This window comes from Kogia breviceps, chromosome 11, assembly GCF_026419965.1.
Source record: "Kogia breviceps isolate mKogBre1 chromosome 11, mKogBre1 haplotype 1, whole genome shotgun sequence".
NCBI classification, from domain to species: domain Eukaryota; kingdom Metazoa; phylum Chordata; class Mammalia; order Artiodactyla; family Physeteridae; genus Kogia; species Kogia breviceps.
The window spans coordinates 45,745,176-45,769,270 of record NC_081320.1 but is presented as its reverse complement, the minus strand read 5'-3'; the positions used below and the strand labels follow the sequence as shown (position 1 = coordinate 45,769,270).

Sequence of the window (24,095 nt, the reverse complement as noted above, 5' to 3'; positions counted from 1 at the left end):
GTAAAATATGATCCAGTAGTCCCAGTCTTTGGTGTATCCCCAACGTAAATGAGTGTACTTAGGTACCTAGGAGACAAGTACCCAGTGTTCATTGGATCATTGCTTGTAAAAATAACAAACTGAAACTAACTCAAATGTCTACTAACAGGGGCAGTATAAATAAGTTCAAGTCTGTTTGCATAATAGAATGCTATATAAAGGTGTAAATTAATGAATACATATATATCTATGTGCATTATTAGGAATATAATATTGAGCAATAAAGTAAGTTACAGGAGAATCAATATGACACTTCTGGTTTGTTTTTTGTTTTTTGCGGTACGTGGGCCTCTCACTGTTGTGGCCTCTCGCGTTGCAGAGCACAGGCTCTGGACGCGCAGTCTCAGCAGCCGTGGCTCACGGGCCCAGCCACTCCGCAGCATGTGGGATCTTCCCGGACCGGGGCACGAACCCGTGTCCCCTGCATCGGCAGGCGGACTCTTAACCACTGCGCCACCAGGGAAGCCCACTTCTGGTTTTTATGCAATATACTCTTTTAACTCTCTAATTATAATTTATTAATTATAATAAATCTTTTTTCTTTACCTCATTGCACTATTTCTGTTTTCACACAGTTGTTTGGTTGTCTTGTTTATTTTCATCTCTGGTTTCAACTTAACGTTTTTCTTCCTGTATCCGGTTATCTTTTGATGCCTTTCAGATTCAAAAATAAGGCACTAGAAATCTGCTTGTGCTTGGGTGGAACTTGTTGACTTACGTAGTGCCCTGGGGCTGAGTGGGCAGAGACCTGGCTGTTTGGCTGGGGATCTCCTCAGCGTCCATATGTGATGGTCATTTCCCCAGGGAGGAATCCCGATTATCTTCTTGATGGAGATCTGCCTGCCACCCAACACGGTTGGCCCAAGCAGAGGCACTGCACCTGAGATCTTGCTGGTTGGTAATCAAACTTCATCTCTCTGTTTTCAGCTTGTGCTTTATCTCCATTCTCAGCTGTGACGGTGGTCTCAGAGAATACTTTCTTGTCTTTCTTGTTCAATAATTCTCAAATGAGTAGTTCTAATAGTGTGATTCCCAGATCCCTGAGACTTTCCGTTGTCAGCCAGGTTAAAATTGTTTTTCATAGTAATACTAAACGTTATTTGCCTTTTTTACCAGGTCGACATTTGCAGTGATGATGCGAAGGCAATGGTGAGTGTAAGTGCCTAGCACAATCAAGGCGGTGGCACCAAACTGTAGTTGTGTGTGTTTTTGCTGTGACACAGCCGCAGATTAAAAACACCCAAAACCAGTTTTACTTAGGAAGGTCCTTCCTGAAGCAGTAAAGTTTATTAACGTTATTAAATCTTTACCCTTGAGTACATGTGTCTTTAATATTCTGTTTGACAAAATAAGTGTGCATAAAGCAGTTCTATCTTTTAGCAAAGTATGATGACATCTCAAGGAAGGGGACTTGTGTGATTCTTGGGGCTGTGAGCTGAACTAGCCCCTTTGTTTTTGCAGAAATGCAATTTTTCCTTGAAAGAATGACTGACTAGCTGGTTGTTCAGACTTGGGTATTTGGCAGACATTCTCTTGAAAGTGAATAAAGCGAGCTTGTCAGTTTAGAGACAGTGGTATTCGTTGCCAATGATAGAATTCAAACGCCCAAATGAAAATTAGAAATTTGGAAAATCTGTATCTGCTACCATGATTTTGACAGCTTTCCAATATTTTAAAACTATTTTGATGAGATTGGTGATGATAGCTTTTAAAATGTGATTTTATTTATTTATTTAAACTTTTTATTGGAGTACAGTTGATTTACAATGTGTTAGTTTCAGGTGTACAGCAAAGTGAATCAGTTATATTAAATGTGATTTTCAATATTATGGTAAAATAAACTGTCAACATTTGGAAGGGTGAACCAATACTTTTCAAATGATCAATGAGTCATGCTACAAAACTGTCCAGGGGCTAAAAATATCCATTCAAAGTGCCAGGTAAACTAATAATTTTAATAGAACAGAGTACCAAAAGTCCATTCATATGGATTAAAATTCTACATTGGAACTAACCTTTAAGAAACTTCTCAAGTTTTGGTGTAGTTTGTAAGAAGAATATCTAAAATTACCTAGAAGGGTTACTAAAATATACTCCTTTTCAAAAGAATATAAAAAAGAACATATATATATATATATATCACTTTGCTGTACAGCAGAAATTAACACAACGCTGTAAATCAACTTTACTCCAATAAAAAAATACTCCTTTTCTCAACTACATATCTGTGTGATGTCATATTTTCTCCATTTACTTCAACCGAGACAGCATGTCACAACAGTTCAGACACAGAAGCAGTGCTGAGAATCCAGTTGTGCTTTATTAAGTAGGACATTAAAGAGCTTTGAAAAAATGTAAACTAATGTCACTCATCACTTATTTATTTTATTTTAAAATTATCTTTATTTTATTTCATCACAATATGTTATTTGTGTTAACATGCAGTGGGGTTATTGTTATTTTAAAGTGAATTAATGAATACTTTTAAAATTTCTCATTTTTTCATTTAAGGATAGTTTATTTATTTATTTTTGTGGTACGCGGGCCTCTCACCTCTGTGGCCTCTCCTGTTGCGGAGCACAGACTCCAGACGCGTAGGCTCAGTGGCCATGGCTCACGGGCCCAGCCGCTCCGCAGCATGTGGGATCTTCCCGGACTGGGGCACGAACCCGTGTCCCCTGCATCGGCAGGTGGACTCCCAACCACTGCGCCACCAGGGAAGCCATTTATTTTTTATTACATTTTAAAAATTGAAGTATAGTTGATTTACAATGCTTCAGGTGTACGGCAAGGTGATTCCGTTACATGTATATAACTTTGTAAGATTCTTTTCCATTATAAGTTATTACAAGATACTGAATATGATTCCCTGTGCTATACAGTTGACCCTTGTCGTTTATTTTATATATAGCAGTGTGTTTCTGTTGGTCCCAAATTCCTAACTTATCCCTTTAAACCTTTAAGCTCTTTGAGTTCTTCAATAATTTATTTTAAGAGTATAAAGGGGGCCTGAGACCAAAGTGTTTGAGAAGCATTGCTCTGCAAAGTAAACCTTTTCTCTTCTACTGGAGCAGAAGTGGGCCAGTGTTTGGGGTGTGCTGTCTGGGTAGGGATGCAACCTTTCCATAAACAGACTTTCAAATATATTTTTTGTCACAGCCCCTGTCTGGGCTTCAGGAAGTAAGCTTCTCACTGATGTCCTTTCCTGTAAATAGTTAGGGTTATTTTCATTACTTTTTTACTTGGCTCCTATACTTCATCAAGTCATTTATTTATTTATTTTTCCAAAAAGTGTATGAGTATATCTTTTCCAAGTCCTTAAACATATGAAATATCTTACTGAGTCTTTGAACATACATGACAGATTTGTTGTGAGTCTAAGGCAATTTTTGTAGCTAGTTTTCTGATTCATCAATTCGTTTTTCTGCAGCCTCCATTTGCAGTTCTTTTGAACTGTTGAACTTGTAACTACATGTTAAACCAGATCTTGGAGTTTAGCCAGAAAGGAGCTAACTGGTGTTAAATACCTTTACATTCTGAGTGAAGCTATAGCCCAGGGGGTTGGCATACATTTTCTGCCAGAGGCAATAGAGTAAATATTTTAGGTTTTGTGGGTCACATGATCTCTATCACAACTGCCCAACTCTACCTTTAATGTAAAAGTGGCCGTAAACAAGACAGATGAATAAGTGGCTCTGTTCCAGTAAAACCTATTTATGACTCTGAAATGTGAATTTCATATAATTTTCACGTGTCACAAAATCTTCCTTTTTTTTTTTTTAACCATTTAAAAATGGAAAAACCATTCTCAGCTGATAGGCCCTACAAAAAACAAGTAGTGAGGGGGCTAGGGCCTACAGGCTGTAGTCTGCTGACCCCTGTGCTAGACTATTCACAGAGCACTTGTAAAAGAGGCAAATGAGCTCTACTCCCATCAGCCATTGCCCGGCTCCTGCCTGAGTAGTGAGATTGGAAAGGTTGGGGAGATTTCCTTGGAGAGTCGTCAGTGCGCTGTTCTCCCATCCCACCTCCCATTTGGAAAGGGAGGACATGCTCCCTTCACCTTGGACCAAGCGGAGAGGATGCAGGGGTACTTTCAGAGTGCTCCAAACTGGAAGTGTTTAAAGAAGGGAGCCCATGGGTGGAGTACTTCTCACTAGGAGGCAGAGATGAAAGAAATGCACTGGAGCAAAGCTGCAGTCTCTCTGCCTGGAGGCCCAAGAGCTTGGATTCTGGGGCCAGATGCAGACCCCTTGAGGGGAAGCCTGCCTGGGGTAGCTTAAGAAGGATCCTTTCCACAGCGACCAACAGGAAGGATGAAGGGACCCTTTAAGGACAGCTTATCTGGTGAAACTCACTCCAGACGCTGCGGGGTAATGGCAGGGAACATCCAGGAGGGAGACCTTGTCCACTTCGAGGGGATTGTTTCCATCATCAGCAATGGTGGAACCAGGATGTATATCTTGGGAGAGAAGGAGCCAGCCACATTGCATCTGCCAAGCGCCAGTGCCAGCTGGTAGCCGTGCCAGTCAGGTAAGACCCAGTCCAGGGCTGACACAAATGGGCTCAGCGCAATAGAATGAGCAGGGCTGCTCATGGTGAGTGAGTCCACTGGAAAGGAATCTGCACTGTAGGGCATCTTTCATGCCCTACATGACTACATGCAAAGCAGAGTCTTTCAAATAGTTTTAATGATGTACAAAAATGAGGAATTAAGGCCCAGTGCCTCATAGTCTCTCCCCCCCACCCCTAAGCCCAAGAGCTAAGGCAGCTGTCCCAGATACTTGACCCAGGAACAGGCCTGATGACGTATCTTTCGTCATATCTATCTCCCCCTTGGATCCCGGAGAGTCCAGAAAACCTGACCTAGCAAATAAGATTGGAGAAGGATAGGGCGAAGAAGCTGACCAGAAACTTCCCTCTTCACTCCAGGGTTCAACTTGGGGCTGAGGAAACTCTGCAAGTTAAACAAAAATGTTTGGAGTGTTTAACATTGGACTGGACTATAGTTAATACGATTGTTAGGCTGATTTGGGTTGTTTGTTTTTTAAAGCTAAGAGTTCTTGGGAAATACATGGAAACTGCCCAAGATTTCACCCAAGGGGCCGAGAAGGAACTAACTGATTGTCAGAGTGTGGAGCATTGAGAAAAAGAACAGGTACTTTGTGATTGTACCCTACTGGGTCTAGCTCCTTCAGGAACATGTTACGGTTGGCACTAACAAACCTTTTCAAATGTGCTGATTTTTTTGTTTGCTTGTTGTTCTTTAAGAGAGAGCTCTGTATCTTTCAGTGTCAGAGTTGAAATGAACTCTATCCCTGTTCATATCTTTCAAGCCCATTTCAAGGAAGTAGAAAAAATGTTAGAGTTACTAGTGTTTTGTTTTAAAAGACCAGAAGCCTAATTGCTTGGGATAGCGGCAAGGAAATGGAAGTGAGGAGCTTCTCCAAGGTTCTGTTTGAGCCGCCACATGGCAGTTGTTTGGGGAACTCCTTTGAGCTGCAGCTAGCCTGTGAAGGTCTATTGTTCATGGCAAAAGGCACCCCCTCTGGGCCGAACAACCTCAGGGTCACAGTGCTTAATTGGAGGAGGGTACTATCGCATACAAGAACAAGTCATCCCTTCCCCAGGGCAGCAATGCTGGAGGTCTTGTCAGACACCTTGAATCTCAGCCTCCGATTGCCGTGGCAAACTGTGCGCATGTTCTATGAACCTGCAGCTACCGCTCGCCCATCCTTTCATCCAACAATTGCCCCTATCTACAGGCAGCAGTAGCATTGCCCCTTCTCCTCCTTCAGATCCACTCTCTGTACAAGGAGTGGGCTGACAGTAAGTACCCAGCAGCGCTGTTCCACGGTGCTTGGTTTCCTGCACTTCTCCGCATGTGCCGGCAGGGCTAGGATTTGGTTGGCATCGACCTTCAGCAGTCCATACTTCCAATAGCTAGTCCTCTCAGCTTGGCTGTATTAGTGGGATTCTTCTGGGGACCCATCCTCTTAGTTTTGGGTTGTCATTGTTGGTGTAAGACCTTTATTTAATAATATCTCCAAAAATCTGAAATTTGAATGCTTTCCATCTTTAGACAACTAGAGACTAACACACTGCATTAAAATCTTGAGATAACAAAGGTACACTCTTTTAAAAAGCAGTGTTCTCTACCTCCATAATCTTTAGAGGGAGAGGAAGACCTGACAAAATGAAGTTTCCACTGCAAAACAGTCCTGAAAGAATTTAAAGCCTCTCTGAACAAATAGGATGTAAACATAACAATATGGAAATGTTTCCATCAGAATCTCCATCTGAATGGGATAAAAATTAAGAAGATGAAGATAAATCAGAAATGCTTTTTTTAAATCACAGTATTGAATACATTTTAGAATAGTTATAGATTTACAGAAAAATTTAGATAGTATAGAGAGTTCCTATATGCCCTCTACCCAGTTTCCTCTATTACTAACATTTACATTAATATGGCATATTTGTCACTATTAATTAACTGATATGGATACATTATTATTAACTAAAGTCGATGCTTTCTTTAGATTTGCTTGGTTTTCCCTTAATGTCCTTTCTCGGTCCTGGATCCCATCCCGCGTTACACTTAGTCCTCATGTCTCTGTAAGCTCCCCTTAGCTGTGATAATTTCTCAGAACTTCCTTGTTTTTGGATGACCTTGACAGTTTTGAGGAATACTGGTCAAGTATTTTGCAGAATGTTCCTCATTTGAGGCTTGCCTAATATTTCTCCCATGATCAGATATCAAGAGTGCACACTTTCAAGCTGACTTATCACCGTTGATGTTGACCTTGATCACCAGGCTGAGGTTGTGTTTGTCAGTTTTCTCCACCATAAACTTACTCTTTTTTTCCGCTTTCCATGCTGTACTCTTTGAAAGGAAGTTATTACAAGCGGCCCATGATTAAGGAGGGGGGATTTATACTCCATCTTCTTGAGGGTGGAGTATTTACACAAATTAGTTGGAATTCTTGGAATAGGTTTGCCTTTTCTCCCTCATTTATTTATCTGTTCAATCATTTATTTATCTATTTCATTCTTTGGGCTATAGTCCAATAGGGCTTTATCTATTTTGTTGTTTGAATTGTTCCAGCTTTGGCAATTGGGGTCTCTTTCCGTTGGCTCCTGTGTCCCTTTGACATAACCCATCATTGTGGTTTTATTTATTTATTTAAAAAACTTTTAGCACTTCCTTGCTTTCTGACACTACAAGATGCTCCAGGCTCATCTGGTATATTTCCTGTCCCAGTCCTAGAATCATCTATTTCTCCAAGGACCCCTAGTCCCTTTCATTGGAGATAGTGTATCAAGATCTGGGCACTAGTGTCTTGGTCAGTTTAGGCTGCTGTGACAAACTACTGCAGACTGAGTGTCTGATAAACAACAGAGATTGATTTCTCACAGTTCTGGAGGCTAGACATCCAAGATCAGGTTGTCACTGTAGTTGGGTTATGATGAGGGCCTTCTCCCATGTTGCAGACTGCTGTCTCCTCATTTTACCCCCCACATGGCAGAAGATCAGAGAGAGAGAAAGTAAGCTCTCTTGTGTCTTTTTACTAGGTCACTAATCCCATTCATGAGTGCTCTACCTTCATGGAGTAATTACCTCCCAAAGGTCCATCTCCTAATTCGATCACATTGGGGATTAGAATTTTGACATTTTGGAGGCATATAAACACTTAGTCCATAACGCTGTGAACGTTGCTACAAGGGTGTTGCTTCTAGGCTCTCAGTTGACAGAGCAAGGAAATATATGTGTGGAAAGGCTTTCATTGAAGCAAATGGGTATATGCATATATATACTTTTATATTTCTTGTATCATTTCCTCATAAATTCTGTGTCTGTTGGGAAGAATTGCTTAATATGTGCTTTTAGTTATGCATTTTGAGCTGGAGGCCCATTGGGCAGCAACTAGATATTCTTTAATGGGTTTAAAGAAATTAACAACTTAAGGCTTTCCTTTCATTGGGAGATAATTCTCCATGGATCTCTTGTGCTTCTTTACAGTTGGCGAGGAGAGGCATTATCTTTTCACGGATGCTTGTTTGTACAGTGAACAATAACCTTGGGAGATGGAGATAGGGTCTCTCGGCAGAGCAAGGGCAGATTTGTTTAACCTGGATAAGGATAATGTCTCCTTCTGAGGCAAAGTTTGGACAGGTTTGCTTGCAGCCCATGGTCAAAGATTTGGGTTCAGTAAGCTCCTGTATGGGCTTCCGTGGTGGCGCAGTGGTTGAGAGTCCATCTGCCGACACAGGGGACACGGGTTCGTGCCCCGGTCCGGGAAGATCCCACATGCCGTGGAGCGTCTGGGCCCGTGAGCCATGGCCGCTGAGCCTGCGCGTCCGGAGCCTGTGCTCTGCAACAGGAGAGGCCACAACGGTGAGAGGCCCGCATACCACAAAAAAAAAAAAAAAAAAAAAAGCTCCTGTATGTGCAGCATCCATCTAGGCTGCTCCATCTTTTCTCACAGCAATTGGGGACAAGAGGAAAAACACAAACATGAAGCCTATCCTGCCTACTGTGCTGTGAGCAACAAAGTCCTTTGTCAAATTGTAAGGTCCGGAAGTCTGGTGTTTTCTAGCAGCTTCCACAAAACTGTGCAGACTAACCTGTAAGCTTGCACGTAGGTAAACCTTAGACTCTTCTCTGGTTCTGACACCTTCATTTAGGTTGAGTACTAACAGTATTCCGATATTTCTCAGCTAGATGTAAGCCTTTTTTGGAGTTACCAATGCTGAAGAATAAGTTTTTTTTTGTTTTTGTTTTTGTTTTGTGGTACGCGGGCCTCTCACTGTTGTGGCCTCTCCCGTTGCGGAGCACAGGCTCCGGACGCGCAGGCTCAGCGGCCATGGCTCACGGGCCCAGCCGCTCCACTGTATGTGGGATCTTCCCGGACCGGGGCACGAACTCATGTCCCCTGCATCGGCAGGCGGACTCTCAACCACTGTGCCACCAGGGAAGCCCGAAGAATAAGTTTTTAAAATTTTAAATTAAAAACATTTAAAACGTTTCAAAATAAAATCATTTATTTAGCTCATGAATTAAAGTGGGAACCAGCCAGCTGTCACAACTGGTTCAAAGGAGAAGTCAAAGACAAATTGATATGGAGTAAAGGAATGGTAAAATCAATTTACAAATGGACAAAAAACTGGCTTTTTCCATGGGGAGTAGGGTGGAGTTGAACCTCCACCAGACAGAATGTATTTGCATGTCCATAGACAAGAATTATTTGCATTGTTATCAGGTATCCACAATTTATAGAGTTGTAAAATAATTCAAATACATGGAAAGCACAAACTCCATAGAATCAGATAACCTGGAAAGGTGTGCTGTAAATGATGCCTAGTTTTCCACTGGAGACATGCAGTAATCTTTTTTGCTTATTCCAAAGTCTTAAATATTCTTTACACCAATAAAATGTACCGTAAGAATTGTTTCCAAGGTATTGATCCAATGTGAGAGAATTAAAAGGAGGACAGAAAGAGATTTTTAAAAATAAACCTAGACACATACACATAAAAAGGATATTGGAAGAGGTTCTAATTATCTGATCTGGGAATAGAATCCACCAGAGCAGAAGAGCATTTGCTCAGACTCCGTCCAGTAGAAGGAAGTCCTAATATGTCATTGATTCAGACAGTTCCCTCTACTGACCACTAGAGGTCGCTAAGCAGGCATTTTGACCCCTGACCGGAGAGGCAGGGGTGGCAGCATCTAATCCAGCCATGGTAATGCGCACCTGATTAACACGTTTGGGAAGCTCATTGGTGGCAAGACATTTTTACCTAGTCCAGGGCCTGGCACATAGTAAGCATTCAATACATATTTCTTGAAAAGAATTATTCAGAATGCAGGGGGTGCTTTTACACTGTAGGCATCTAAGAGATATGATATTTCAGAGTAAGGATTCGTTAAGACTTCTGGTCATATTAGGACAAAAGGAGAAAACATTATAAATTAGAAGTCACTAGGTTAATTAAACAAAAAGAGATACATTTAGCCATGAAATTATACTTGGAAAATCTGTGAACAGTTTCCCTTGCCTGTACAAACACCAAAGTAACAAAATACTTGTTTCAATGCAGACCTGGCAGTCCTCCTTTTCATTGTTTCTGTTTTGCTCAGGTGCCATCAAATGTTGATTCTTCCACTCCTATCCCCCAAAACTTTCTAATTTCTTACTAATTTTGCTGCAATGAGAAACTGATGGCAAGTCATCTACAATTTTAAGGAATCGATTAGGATAAGATGAAAAGTGAAAAATAGAGGGGCAATGACTATGGGTTAGATCCACAGCTGGAAGGAAGGAAGAGAGCGAATCAGGAGGCTCTTAGAAAACCCCAAGAACAGATCTTCTCCCTGCCCTTGACATTCCTGGCTCCTGACACGCCTTCTGTTGACATCTGTTGTTTTTGCCTACCTAGGGACACTTCCCTCTTCTACAGTTAATAGTGCCTTGAGGGCTTCCCTGGTGGCGCAGTGGTTGGGAGTCCACCTGCCGATGCAGGGGACACGGGTTCGTGCCCCGGTCCGGGAAGATCCCACATGCCGCGGAGCGGCTGGGCCCGTGAGCCATGGCCGCTGAGCATGCGCGTCCGGAGCCTGTGCTCCGCAACGGGAGAGGCCACAACAGTGAGAGGCCCAAGTACCAAAAAAAAAAAAAAAAAAAATAGTGCCTTGATTTTACCCTGGGGGGGATGAGCCCCTCCCCGACTGGGCACGGTCCTGAGGGGGCTGTTAGTTCACATCCTCCCCCCATCGGATGGCTGAGGGGTAAGCACTAAACAAAGCTAGGCCAACCAAAGTCCCGGTCACTGGAAACTCTTGTAGAGTCTGAAATCCACTGGACTTCTTTCAACTTGGTGTCTCAAAGAGACTGTCCATTACTTCTTGCTTTGTGGAATCCCACAGCTGTGCTGTTTTCCATCCTTTCAAAGACCTGAGTCTTTATTTTTTCCTTCAAGTCCATGAGCCACCCCACATTCATCTAGTAAATTCCTATTTGCCTATATAAGCCAGAGTTAGTTTCTTCATGACTGCAGCCAAAGAATGCTGACTGATGTAATGGGAAAAGGGAACGAGTCAAAAACCTAGTCCTATGTTACTTCTATAATCTCAAGTGAACTTATCATTGAAAAGGACTAGCCGTAAGGAAATGGAGACTCCTTGAAAATGAGGCATTACTAACATTTATGGGCACATTATGTTCTAGACACTTTTCTAAACATTTACAAGTATTCTTATTTAAGAATACTTACCTAAGAATGACCCCATTGAATAAATGTTATTTTTTCCCATTTTACAGATGAGAAAACTGAGGCACAGATGATTAAATAACCTGCCCATTTTCACATGGCCAGGTTAACATTCTCAAAGTTTATTCTGTAGAGTACAAGTTTTTCAGACATGTATTAGTTTCCTAGGGCTGCTATAACAAAGCACCACAAACAGGGTGACTTAAAACAATAGAAATGTATTGTCTCACAGTTCTGAAGGCTAGAAGTCTGAAATCAACTGGCAGGGCCATGTTCTCTGTGACTGCTTTAGAGGAGAATCCTGGCCTGCCTCTTCTAGCTTCTGGTATTTGCCGGCAATCCTTGGCATTCCTTGGCATGTAGAGGTACTCCTCCCATATATGCCTCTGTTTCTCTCTGTGTGTCTCACTCCTCTTCTCCTAAGGACACTAGTCATATTGGATTAAGGGCCCACCTACTCCAGTATGACCTCATCCTAACTGATTACATCTGCAATACATTATTCCCAAATAAGGTCACATTCTAAGGTACTGGGGGTTAGGACTTATTTTGGGGGTCGGTCATTTTTAGATATTCATGTTAAATATGTTGTTGAGGGGTTTTTTTCCCACTTGAACTCGTCACAAGAATGTTGATAGCAATTGCTCAAAAAAAGAATTATGTGGTCAAATAAATTTGAAAAACACAGGATTAACCACCATTACAGTAGGATTCTCAGCTGTAATACTTTGGGAGGGTCTTTAATTTGTTAAGCTGAAAGGGAGCCAGCAAACTGAGACTGTAATGTACAATTTCTCAAACATGTTTGGGTATGAACTTCTTTCTACTGTGGGATTAGTGGTCTGTGTGACACAGATCACAGGCCCAATGCGAGGTAGCAGCACCCCGTTAAGGACCCTCCCTACTCTCTGGTTTTGCCTCTTACCTGCTATGTGTCCTTAAGACAACTGCTTTCTTCTCTGAGCATGAGTTTCCTTCTGTCTAAGATAGAGGCAACAATATCCTTTCCCCTGTGGGTTTCTTATAAGAACTATGCTAAATGAGGTAGGCTGAAACACACCTAGGAGAACACCTGGGACAGAAGTAGACATTCACTTAGTAGTAGTTGCCTTTGTTATGCTAACCAGACAGTTCTGAATTTCTTGACATTTTTTATTCAGCCTTTCTAGACTCTCGGATATAATTCCTAAGCCAGGAAAATTTCCACCAGTAGGATTTTCTTGTTCATTTTCCGTTTCCTTTCACCATTTTTGTCGCTTTAGGAGAATTATTTCCTTTATGATAATAAAAATTGACCTTAGGTAAATATTTGACCCAACTGTACTTTTGATAAATCTCCAATGTTAGCAAAGAATGGGTTGTTTCACTCTGCAGTTCCTTATTCTGATCTTCCACCCCGGTGAGGGGAAGAGGATGTGATCACACGATTGCCAGCAGAGGGGAAACTGTGAAAGGGGCCTCGCTCTATAAAGCAGCCCACAACGGCCCCAGCTCTCAGAGGAGGGTGAGCTTCTGAGGCGACTTCTGCGGGGGGACTCGGCCGTCTCTTTGTCCGTCCGACATGGAACCAAAGCGGATCAGGGAGGGCTACCTTGTGAAGAGGGTAAGCAAGGTGCCACCTGCAAGGGTGTCCCTGGAGAGAGGGTGGGGGAGGATCGGCATCCAGCTTTGCACTCTCTACCTGCTGAACCTATTGGGCTGAAATGGGAGAGCATCGCAGCCTGTAGAAGGTTGAGTGGTGAGGAGAAGCCAGTACGCGTTCCATTGCCTTCTGGTTCTTAAAAGTGAATTAATCCAGCTCAGGCGTCAGCACAACTTGATTTTGTGGGGCTGAGAATTCCAGACGACAGGGTCTGGAAATCCTTCAGGATTTAAGGCATCCTTTTCAAGCGTCACACATGTGTGTTATGCTAGAAGACTGAAACTCTTCTTCTACAGAGGTTACTAGAAGAAACTATTCATTTGTTATTTAAATTCTTCTTCCACTCTTTTTTTTTTTGGAAAGTAGGAAGAAGAAAATGATGAAAGATGAGCAGATATAATGATACAGTAATGGTAGCTTATTCATCCTTTTTTATTGGACTGAAATCTTTTCACTCACGGTCCTTAGTGAATTTGTATAACGTGCTGTTAAGGTGGTAGGTAGATGCACCATTTTAAAGATTAGAAAACAGAGACACGAGTTTACTCAAAAACGCTTGGTTTCACCGGTGTGGCATCAGGAAATTGAATTTCGTTAGCACTGCTGGGTTTTCTCCTGATGGGGGGTGTATGCTGTGTCACTGTGATACTCCCCAAGAGGGGGAGTTCACACATAGGGCTTGTTGGCTTCCTGTGGACCACACCTATATGAACACGTAACTCACACTGACCCAAGTGAGTTCAGGGTGTTAGAAGTGAACTGAATTCAGTACATTTCTTTAAAGGCCCGGCTTTTAATTGAATGAGAGCATAATGGGACTCTGTTTTAGGCCATTCATGGTTTAACATTTTAGCCTGAAAGTACTATGAAGAGGAGGTTAAACTGCTCACATTGCTGCTTGATTCTGTTTTGATTTAAATCTGGAAGGGGCCTTAGACCGTCTGACCTCATTCCCTCATTTCCACAAGAGTAAGCTGAGACCCAGAAGCTGGGTGACTTCTCTAAGTCACATGGCTGTGACAGATTTGAGACCAGAAACTCACTCCCTGACTCCTGGCACTGAGCTCTGTCCAGTACACCGGGATTTTCATTGAGTAAATTCAATCTAAGTTAGGGTTTGTAATGTGTCTATGGTCGTGAGAGTTACGAGTAGATGCCAGAGAATAAATGAGTCCTCAGCTGGTATTTTTTCTAGCTAGCCATATTTTGAAACATCCTTTGGAAAAGACACATGTATATACACAGAGGTGTATGTAGACTCTTTGCACTAATACTCTCTTGAGAGCCAACAATAATTAATGTTGACATTTCTTTCCTGGTCACTTAGGCTAGTATCCTGAGAAGAGCAGGTGAATGGAAACATTTTCTGCAAAGGTTTTTTGTTTGTTTGTTTTTTAAAAAAAACAATTTAAGCATTTTGTAATTAAAATTGCTGTTATATTGTATACTTACATTTTAAACTCTATAAATTACAAATGATTAAAAGACTCAATCTCTAATAAGTGAATCTGCCCCACTAGAATATGATGACGATGAAAGAGTTAGTCCATATGTCAAGCATATGGACTTAATTAATTTTTAAATCAGTGAGAGTAATTGTCTCAGATCATGGCCTATAAAAGCCAGTCTAGAAAAAGTACCTAGAAAAAAACATGGTGAAATTTCGTGTTGATCTTTCCAGTTTATATCTCCCATAATTTTCATGTCTACAATTTACATCTTCATAATTTTTGCATTTTTCTCTGGGGCCTTTTGAACACTCTCTGTTATAATGTGTTAGGATTCTCTAATTTGTTTATTTTAAAGAAATGCTTGGTTCAGAGATTCCCTTTGTCAGCTGCAGAACTGAAGTCAGAATTTCCCAGTAGGGTGTTAAACTTCTTAACTTCTTTAGACGTCATTTTTTTTTTCTTTCAGATACTTCATATACATGGGTTAAAAAGTATATGTCAGGAACCTAGCACACAGTAGATGGTACCTAAGTCACAGTGATTATTAATATCAGTATTGCTATATACTTCAGTAGATAGGGAGTCCTCTTCTAGATGCTATTGGTCATATGCCCTGCTTCCTGGATTGGTTGCCAAGTTAATAGTGAAGAAAGGAGCATGAAGACCTTTCTCTGACAAGGCTGGGAGATGCCTTGACTATAGTCATTGATGTTAAAGCACGACAGGTGATAATATGTGTCTCCCTCTGTTCATCTTTTTTTCTTCTGCAGTTTAAGATATCTGGGTAGTAATAGAGAATATATTTCTCCATATTCTTGTTTTATGAAATAATTTTATTGGATATAAAGATGTTTTGGGTGGAAAAAATATAACATTAGAATATGCTAGTACAAGGATTTTGTCAAGTCAGTAATCTTGGGGTCGGTAGTCAATGGTATCAACTATATAATGTTTCTGCTTTTCTTCTGTGCAAGATAACTGTCCACATTTCACAATCAGGTTTCCTCCCTTGCCTCCCTCCTGAGATCTTTAAATAGAGTTGATGGTTAAGAGCAGGAGGGAAAATACATGATTCTGTCATTTTGCAGCTTTTTCATTCTAAAGAAGATCCAGATTTTTTTGCCTCAAAGTCTTGCCACTTTGACTTCAAAAAAAAACGGGGGGGAGAATTTAGAGCCTGCCATGTAGCAGCTAGCCACTGTACGACCTCCATCTCATTCAATCCTATCCACCCTATGTAACAGTACGCTTATCCCCATCTTACAAATGAGAAACTGAGGCTCAGAGAGAATAAGTGGCTTGCCGGTAAGAGGACAACCTGGGTTTCAAACCCAGGCTTGCCCAATCACAAAACCCACCATCTCGTTGATCCCAGGCAGCCTTGTGAAAAGCAGGCTTCCCAAGCCAGCAAAAGGGAGGTGAGATGAACTTTGCAGAGCCAGAGTGGGCCCTGGACAAACTGTACTGTGGGCAAGAGTGTGCCTAGTGACCTCAACCTCCCTTTTTCTCTGATTAGGGGGTTACTTCCAGCTAATAAACATATTTTGGAGGTCCTTGAAAATATACTACTGATTTGGATATGTTTATAATCATAACTTAAAGAAAGAGAGAGGAGCAGGTTACATGCAACCAATAACGTAGACTCCACCAAGTCACGTCACCAACCAGCCTCATTCCTAGAGGTTTATGCAGACAACTGTCGTTTCTCTGACAACAGCCAGCGTGTTGAGTGGCAGGACTGACCCAAGGAGTGTATTAGAAATTTAGGTGGCCTGTGAGGCTGGGGGAAAGCACAGGAATCGGGGTGGTGAGACAGAGAAGGACAAGAGGCTTGGTCAGGAAAGAAAAGGGCTGCAAAAAAGCTGATGTACTGATAGAAGGAGGAAAGCCTGGGGCAAAACAGAGATCAGGACTCAGGGATCTCTGCCCAGCAATTCTTTCGAACGGCTACCTTGTCTTCCAGACACCATGAAATAATCCCTCTTGATTTGCACACATTGATTCATTATGATTATGATTCATTATGATTGATTGATAATGAATCAATCATTATCAATGATAATGATAATGATTGCCAATGATTTGATATTCATCAAAGTAGTCAACATATGTAGAGCTTACCCTGCAGCAGGGACAGATCTAAGCATTTAATGCATCAAAGCAATACATATATATATATATATATATATATATATATATATATATATATATATATATATATATATATATAGTGGGTACAACTACTACCCTTACTTTACAGAGGAGGAAAGTAAGGTACAGAGAGGCAAAGGACCTTGCCTAAGGTCACACAGTTATTAAGTGGCAGAAATGGACTGGAACCCAGCACTGTGGTCCCAGTGTCACAGACAGCTGTGCCTAACCGTGTTATACGTGGCCCTCATGGGCTCAGATTGCAGTGATTTTCTTTTCCAAAGCACTGTTGTTGTGATGCGTGGTGCCCAGGAGAACCGTAGGCCAGAATGACTCCGTAGTATTGCCTACAAAACTGTGTCATCTTATCTGCCTATATGGTTACCATTTTTTGAGCACCTACTACAAGCTAGGCATAGTGATCAGCCCTTTAAGTGTATTATCTTATTTAATCTTTATAACAATGGGAAATTGGTACTATTATTATTTTCATTTTATAAGTGAGGAGACCAAGTTTTGGAAAAATGAAGTAACTTGCCTAAGGTCACACAGCTTAGAAGAGGCACAGTTGAAATTTGAACCCAAATCCCTAAGACTCCAGGAATCATGCTGTTAGACACTTTGTGTCATTTTTCTATTGCTAACCTAATATGTTGTTATTGAGAAATTGTCCAACCTGGAAGAGTTTTTTTATGTAAAAAATATTCTACTGAACAGATTCGTTTCCTTGCCTTCAAAGTATTTAAACTGGCACAAAATGACCATTGATCTGGGATGTTATACAAGTGATGTCATAGATCAGGTTGGACAACTAGATGATGCAATTTATGATGTAGCAGAAATAAGGACTTCAAAGAAGCAACACCAACTTAAAATAACATGTCCCACGCGTGTGGGAATATAGATGATACTAACGCACAGTCTGCTTTAGTTCAATACGTAGTTTTGACCATCATATAGTTTTCCTTGAAATTCTAGCTATATCTCAACATAGGAAAAGAGAAGTTTGAAGAAAAGGAGAAGTGAAAGGAGGTGTCTTCACTTGGTGGGAGATGTCTGGGAGGGGCTCAGCACCACAATCAAGCTGTCCCCTCCCTCGGCAATGAGTCATGGCTTCTTTCTGTGAAGCCACACATGCACAGGAAGGCCTGTCTCAGTTTGTGCATTCATCACACCGACCTGGAGTTGCAGGTCAAGGTCACTCTCTCCCCTGTTAGACTGTGAACATCTTGAGAGCAAAGATGGCGTCTTGTTCATGTTTATACCCCAACACCCAGGCCAGTGTCTGAAGCATGGGAGCTGCTTTATCTATCATTATTTGTAAAGAAACCAAAAAAAAATCAGGAGTTCATATTATAGTAACTTAAAATAAATTTCTAATGGCGTCATTTTTAGATATTCATGTTAAATATGTTTTTGAGGGTTTGGGTTTTTTTTGCAGTTTTGTTTTGGTTTTGCTTGCAGATGAAGCCCAAGTGTTCAGATGAAGGCAAGGGCATCTGGAATTAGAAAACTAAAGGCATAATAGTAATAACACGTTTTTAGAACAGATGTTTAGAATCTGAGGGTTGAAAGGAATGTAATGTATTTTGATAAGCATTTAATTGAACTTCTCATCTGTGGCCTGAATTTCTTTTACTACTCTGTTCACAAGCGTGCCATTTATACAGCCTACAAATGACTTTAGTTTTTTTGATAGCCCACATCAAACTGCTGACCAATAGAGCTCCATTTTTTTCCCCACATGCCCGTTTTCCCAAATCTTCACCAATACATTTTATAAATCTTAAAAAAAAAAGTATTGAAGAATACGTTTATATTTTGTTTAATTTGCATTTGTTTAAACGCTGTTGAAGCAGTACATTTTTATGTTTATTGGACCCAAGCATTTCCTCTTTTGAGAATTGGTTGTTTCTACTGTTTGTCCATTTAAAAAAAAAAAATTGAGGGCTTCCCTGGTGGCGCAGTGGTTGAGAATCCGCCTGCCGATGTAGGAGACACGGGTTCGTGCCCCGGTCCGGGAAGATCCCACATGCCGCGGAGCAACTAAGCCCGTGAGCCATGGCCGCTAGGCCTGCGCGTCCGGAGCCTGTGCTCCGCAACGGGAGAGGCCACAACAGTGAGAGGCCCGCATACCGCAAAAAAAAAAAAAAAAAAAAAAAAAAAAAATTGAGAGGGTTTGTATATTTCTTATTGATTCTAAAGGGTTAAAAAATATATTAAGGATATTAACCTTTAATTATAGATACTATATTATAAATATTCATACCTTTTAATTTGCTTCTCAGTTGTTCAGGGTTTTTTTTGCTGTTGTTTGTTCATTTGTTTTTTTACTGTACAGGAATTCAATTTTTGTAAGTGGTCAAATATCTTGAGCTTTAAGATTTCTTCTTTTGGTATCATGCAGTGTCAGACTCTTATGCACTAAACTAACCACTTCCATGATGATGTACAGTGACTCACTTGGAAACTTTAAATTTGACTCAACATTTAAAACCTGCCCATTCTGACATGTAATTGTATAGGTTTTGGCCTATAATGGAAGAAAGCAGGAATACGCCACATATATATTTACTTACATATATAAACCTTATATATTTATAGTATCATAAAACATATTATTATATAGGATCATATTATGATGTGATTTACAATTTAGATATGTTTTATGATTTTATGTACACACATATACACATATATGAGGTTGTATATATAGTTGGCTAAGTGGCCTAAAAATTGATTTAGATTCCAGAATGACTCCGTGAGAACCAAAATGAAGATGGCATCTAAGGGGAAGTGGAAAGAACATAAAATTAGGAATCAGGAGGCCTGGATTCTAATCTCAGTCCCACATTAACTGGTCAGGTGTACTAGGCCCAGTCACTTAAAGTGGCCTCAGCTTTCTCACGTGTATGATGAGGGTGTTGGTAGATGATCCTAAATGCCTTTCTAGCATGGGCAGTCCGTGATCACACTTCTGGTTTTGCTCTTGGGTGAGCACCAAGAAGGTTAAGGACCGAGAAGGGTAAATATAGAGGTCACGGAGAGGAGGTGCTGTCAGGTTATCCAGGGAGAAGCCAGCAGGTGCAGAGGAGAGAAATGACCCAGAATTCCATCATCCTAACCTAACTACCAAACCTGGAAGAAAGTCCCACTTTGTAAGCTGTCCCATTTCCCTTGTTTTACCAAGTGTCAGCCTCCTCAATGGGCCTAATGCCCCTGAATCCCAAATGACACATCCTCCACCCAGTGAGCTGTCAGACCCTGAGGCTACATTTGAATTAGTAAAGCACAAACTCATTTTGAATAGTTGGCTCCAGAGTAGTTTTATTTTAATGGTCTACGGAAGGAATGTAGTGCTGGCTGATGTCTCCTAATTTTATCCCGGTTCCAAGGTCAAAAGCCCTGAGTGACTCTGGCAGTTATAAATCTTTGATAGGTCTGAAGTGGAATGTAAAATTTGAGACTTTAAAGGTATTTCAGCAGTCATCTAGTCCAACATCTTACTCCTAGCTGTGTGAATAGATCTTTTATTAATTTCACTTATTTAAAATTTTTTAGACTTGTCTATATATTTCCCTAAAAGCCCATCCCAAATTTTAGTGTGTAGTAGTATCATGTGTTGTTCATTTATTTATTAATTTTTCCCAATTATTTTGAACATTTTCAAACCCACAGAGAAGTGGAGAAAATAGTATGACTACCTATATACTCTTTCCCTAGATTTATGAATTGTTAACACATGGCTACATTTGTCTTATCTCTGTATTTCTATATAAATATACACACATATTTTTATGCTGAGATATTTGAGAATAAGTCAGCTTATCATGCTCCCTCATGCCTAAATATGTCAAAATATATCTTCTAAGAATTAGAACGTTCTCCACAGTTTTCCAAATTGGATGTACCATTTTGCACTCTTGCCAGCCATGTATGGGAGTTCCAGTTACCGTCCTTGCCAAGTCTTGCTCTTCTCAAGCTTTCAAAATTTTAGATGCTCTAGTGGGTGTGTGCAGAGGTATTTCATTGTGGTTTTAATCTGCATTTCCCTGATGCATAATGATGTTAAACACTTTTTCAGAGGTTTTTTTTTAATGTAATGCCTCTTCCAGTCTTTTGCCCATTAAAAAAAATAGATTATTTGTATTTTTTCTTATTGATTTGCAGGAACTCTTTATATTCTGAGTTTCTCTCTGATAGATGTAAAACAGAAGAACATTTGATTGAAATTATTTCATGTGTTGGCATAGTGTCTGACCTTGCCCAGTTTTTCAAAAAGGGAAATAATTCAGTGTTAGCATGAATAATTATTCTGCATGTTCAGAAAAGAGATAGCGTGTATTAATTTAAAACTTTTTTTTTCAGTAACTAAAACAAAGGAAACACTTGGACAAGCAAAATGATAGTCCCACAAGTATTTATCATCTTTGCATAAATAGTCTTCCTTTTGGGAAACTGGACCTTTATATAGAGGCTCTTGGTATTTTCAGATAAGCAGCAGGGCCTTCTGTGAACTGGAAGATAATCCCATTTTGTGGTAGTCATGACAGGGTGACATCATGGGTTCAAAGATAAGAGGCAAAGAACCCTGTTCTCTTCCTTTTCTAAAACCCTCCCAAAATATAGATAAAAGAGAGAGACTTCCTTGATATAGTCAGAATGGTTATCTGTTGATAAAGGGACAGTTGATATGTATAAATGATTCACTTTGTTGTAAAGCAGAAACTAACACACCATTGTAAAGCAATTATACTCCAATAAAGATGTTAAAAAAAAAAAAAAAAAAAAAAAGGACAGTTCGCGTTAACCCAAACTGAAAACTTTTAAAGTAAGGATATTCCTAAAGGCCACACTGACATGACAGCATCATGCTGGCATTAGAGAAAGTTCTGCAGGTGATTTTCATACCTCTTCGTCATGCCTATACACAAGGCTGTGCTCTGAGTTTCTTCTTGATATTCATATCCAGATAAAATCTGATTAGACCAAAGGATGGAAGTAACTGCAGCTATCATGCCACCATTGATGGCACATGCTATTGATGGTGGCACTTTTCCAGTGAGTCCAGCTTCAGGCATCCTCTACTCTTCAGTCTGAGTTGGCACTTGAGGTAGAATCTATTTGCCATCCCTAAGTTGAATGGAACGTAATGGGCAGGGTTGGGAGAAAATAAGCCACAGACAGTCAACCTGAAATGTACAAGAAGGAGAGTTGAGATTCACACCCTATTCCCTTGGTAATGGCCCAGGAGAGGCTTACAGTCTAATTATAGATGTGTATATATTTTATCTCACAACTTTTTTAAAAAGTTCCAGCAGAATGGTATTCCCCTTCTCCCCTGAAGGCTGCTTTCCTAGCAGCCTGGTCACACAAATGTGGGTCGCCTGTGTCTACACTGGCCAAAGCTAGGCTATTTATCAAGCCCTTTGCCACCTATAGAAGAGTTTTAGAAAACATCATTACCCAGCTCTTTCTGTTGTCATTACAGGGGAGCATGTTCAACACCTGGAAACCCATGTGGGTTGTATTGTTAGAAGATGGCATTGAATTCTATAAGAAGAAAAGTGATAACAGCCCCAAAGGAATGATTCCGCTGAAAGGAAGCACTCTGACTAGCCCTTGCCAGGACTTTGGCAAAAGGATGGTGAGTTGATGTCATTAACCACAGTGAATACCTTGTCAGGCGCTGACCTTTGAGCCCATGCATAGCCTGCAATGTGATTGGAGCTTCTTGGGCCAGTCCCTCACCCCACCACCCATCCTCTACCCTGGGCATTTGGGTGTTTCTTGGCCAAGCACTTCCAGAATACGGTTGGCTCAACTGCTGTGCTTCATAAGAGACCTCAGCCCCTTGAAAGGAGTCATTCCTAATGGGATGTGTTTTGATTTCAGTTTGTGTTTAAGATCACTACGACCAAACAGCAGGACCACTTCTTCCAGGCAGCCTTCCTGGAGGAGAGAGATGCCTGGATTCGGGACATCAAAAAGGCCATTAAATGCATTGAAGGAGGCCAGAAGTTTGCCAGGAAATCTACCAGGAGGTCCATCCGACTGCCAGAAACCATTGACTTAGGGTGATTTTCTTTTTTATTTTAAATTATTTTTTTAACATCTTTATTGGAGTATAATTGCTTTACAATGGTGTGTTAGTTTCTGCTTTATAACAAAGTGACTCAGTTATACATATACATGTGTTCCCATATCTCCTCCCTCTTGCATCTCCCTCCCTCCCACCCTCCCTATCCCACCCCTCTAGGTGGTCACAAAGCACCGAGCTGATCTCCCTGTGCTATGCGGCTGCTTTCCACTAGCTAGCTATTTTACATTTGGTAGTGTATATATGTCCGTGCCACTCTCTCATTTTGTTCCATAGGGTGATTTTCTATGTTTGCTTCCCTTCACTCTTCTCTCCCCCCACCCTGCTTCTTGAGGAAATCTCACAACAGATCCTGCTCCAAGGCCTGCTTTGGTCACCTCTGAAGGCTGTATCCACCCTTCCAGGTCCTTAGTACTGGCACTTGGTGTACTAAGATGTTTACCTGGGTCTGAAGGAGTGATTGTGGCTTCTCTAAGGTCTAGCAGCTGAGGAGAGGAGGCAGTGGAATTTAAATTCCCTCATTTTGGGTAATCTTGGCAGAGAGAGAGATGGGGGATGGAGAGAGAGAGAAAGAGAGATAGAGAGAGATAGAGAGAGAGATGCATCATTGTATTTATGAAGTAGCCATAATAAGTTACTCTTAAAAGAAAGCTTCAGGATCTATAGGTAGGTAGGAAAAGGCAGGGGCTGTGTGTCCTAGTAGGTAAGGTTTCAAGTTCAAGTTCACACATTCAGCAAGGGTGAACACCTCTCCTAGAAGGAAGCCATTTGTGCCTTGGCCTAGTTTAATGACCTCTGATGTTGACTGGTCTGGAATTGCAGGTGATGGTTGTTGCCTAGAGGTTGATATCACATGAGCCCCTTTCTCTAGGAGCCTCTTTACTTTTTGCTGGTTTTTGCTTTTATGAGGAACATATCCTGTAACAGGAGCCCTGCCAGGAAGAATTCCATATTGCCTACTTAAAGCAGCCAACCAGGATTCTGTTTACAAAATGGCAGGGCGGGAGTCCTTAGGAGGGGACTGAGAAAAGCCCTCTGCATGCCTAATGCAGGACGCGGCAGGTCACAGGAGTCTGATGAAATTTGTGCATTGAGCTTAGAGAGAATGAGCACCTTCTCTCACCAAGAAAGCTTTTTGGTAAAGACCCAACAGGAGTTGCCTAGTCTGGCTGTAGCTGCTGGGTGGGGTGGTCAAGTGACCACATTTCTAGCCACAGCTGTCAGAACTAAGTGCGAATGATGCTTGTGCTACTTGGAGCCATGAGATACATGAAAGTGGCCTTGGGTTTTGTTGCTTGCAATTTCTTTGATAAGGCTATCTTTAGTTTATTACTTCAAGGACAAAAATGAGAATGTCTCACTGTTTTGCTTTATCTCCTAATTTTTAGGATAAAGGGATAGGCTTAGTCAAGACATTCACTTTCTGGGAGACAAATGT

At 41.0% G+C, this 24,095-nt stretch overlaps 1 protein-coding gene across 6 annotated transcripts in view; it reads left to right on the top strand.

Annotated features, from left to right (window-relative positions):
• Positions 1-24,095, top strand: part of PLEK (pleckstrin) — a 64,696-nt gene that overhangs the window by 27,095 nt on the left and 13,506 nt on the right. For 4 of the 6 annotated variants that reach the window (XM_067007491.1, XM_067007489.1, XM_067007493.1 and 1 more), the window contains 2 exons: positions 22,049-22,204; positions 22,453-22,634. In XM_067007491.1, coding sequence (XP_066863592.1) covers positions 22,055-22,204; positions 22,453-22,634 — 332 coding nt within the window. In that variant the 5' untranslated portion in view covers positions 22,049-22,054. Of the gene's footprint in view, positions 1-12,728; positions 12,917-22,048; positions 22,205-22,452; positions 22,635-24,095 lie in introns of those variants that run through there. The other 2 variants (XM_059079964.2, XM_067007492.1) reach the window with 2 other exon arrangements.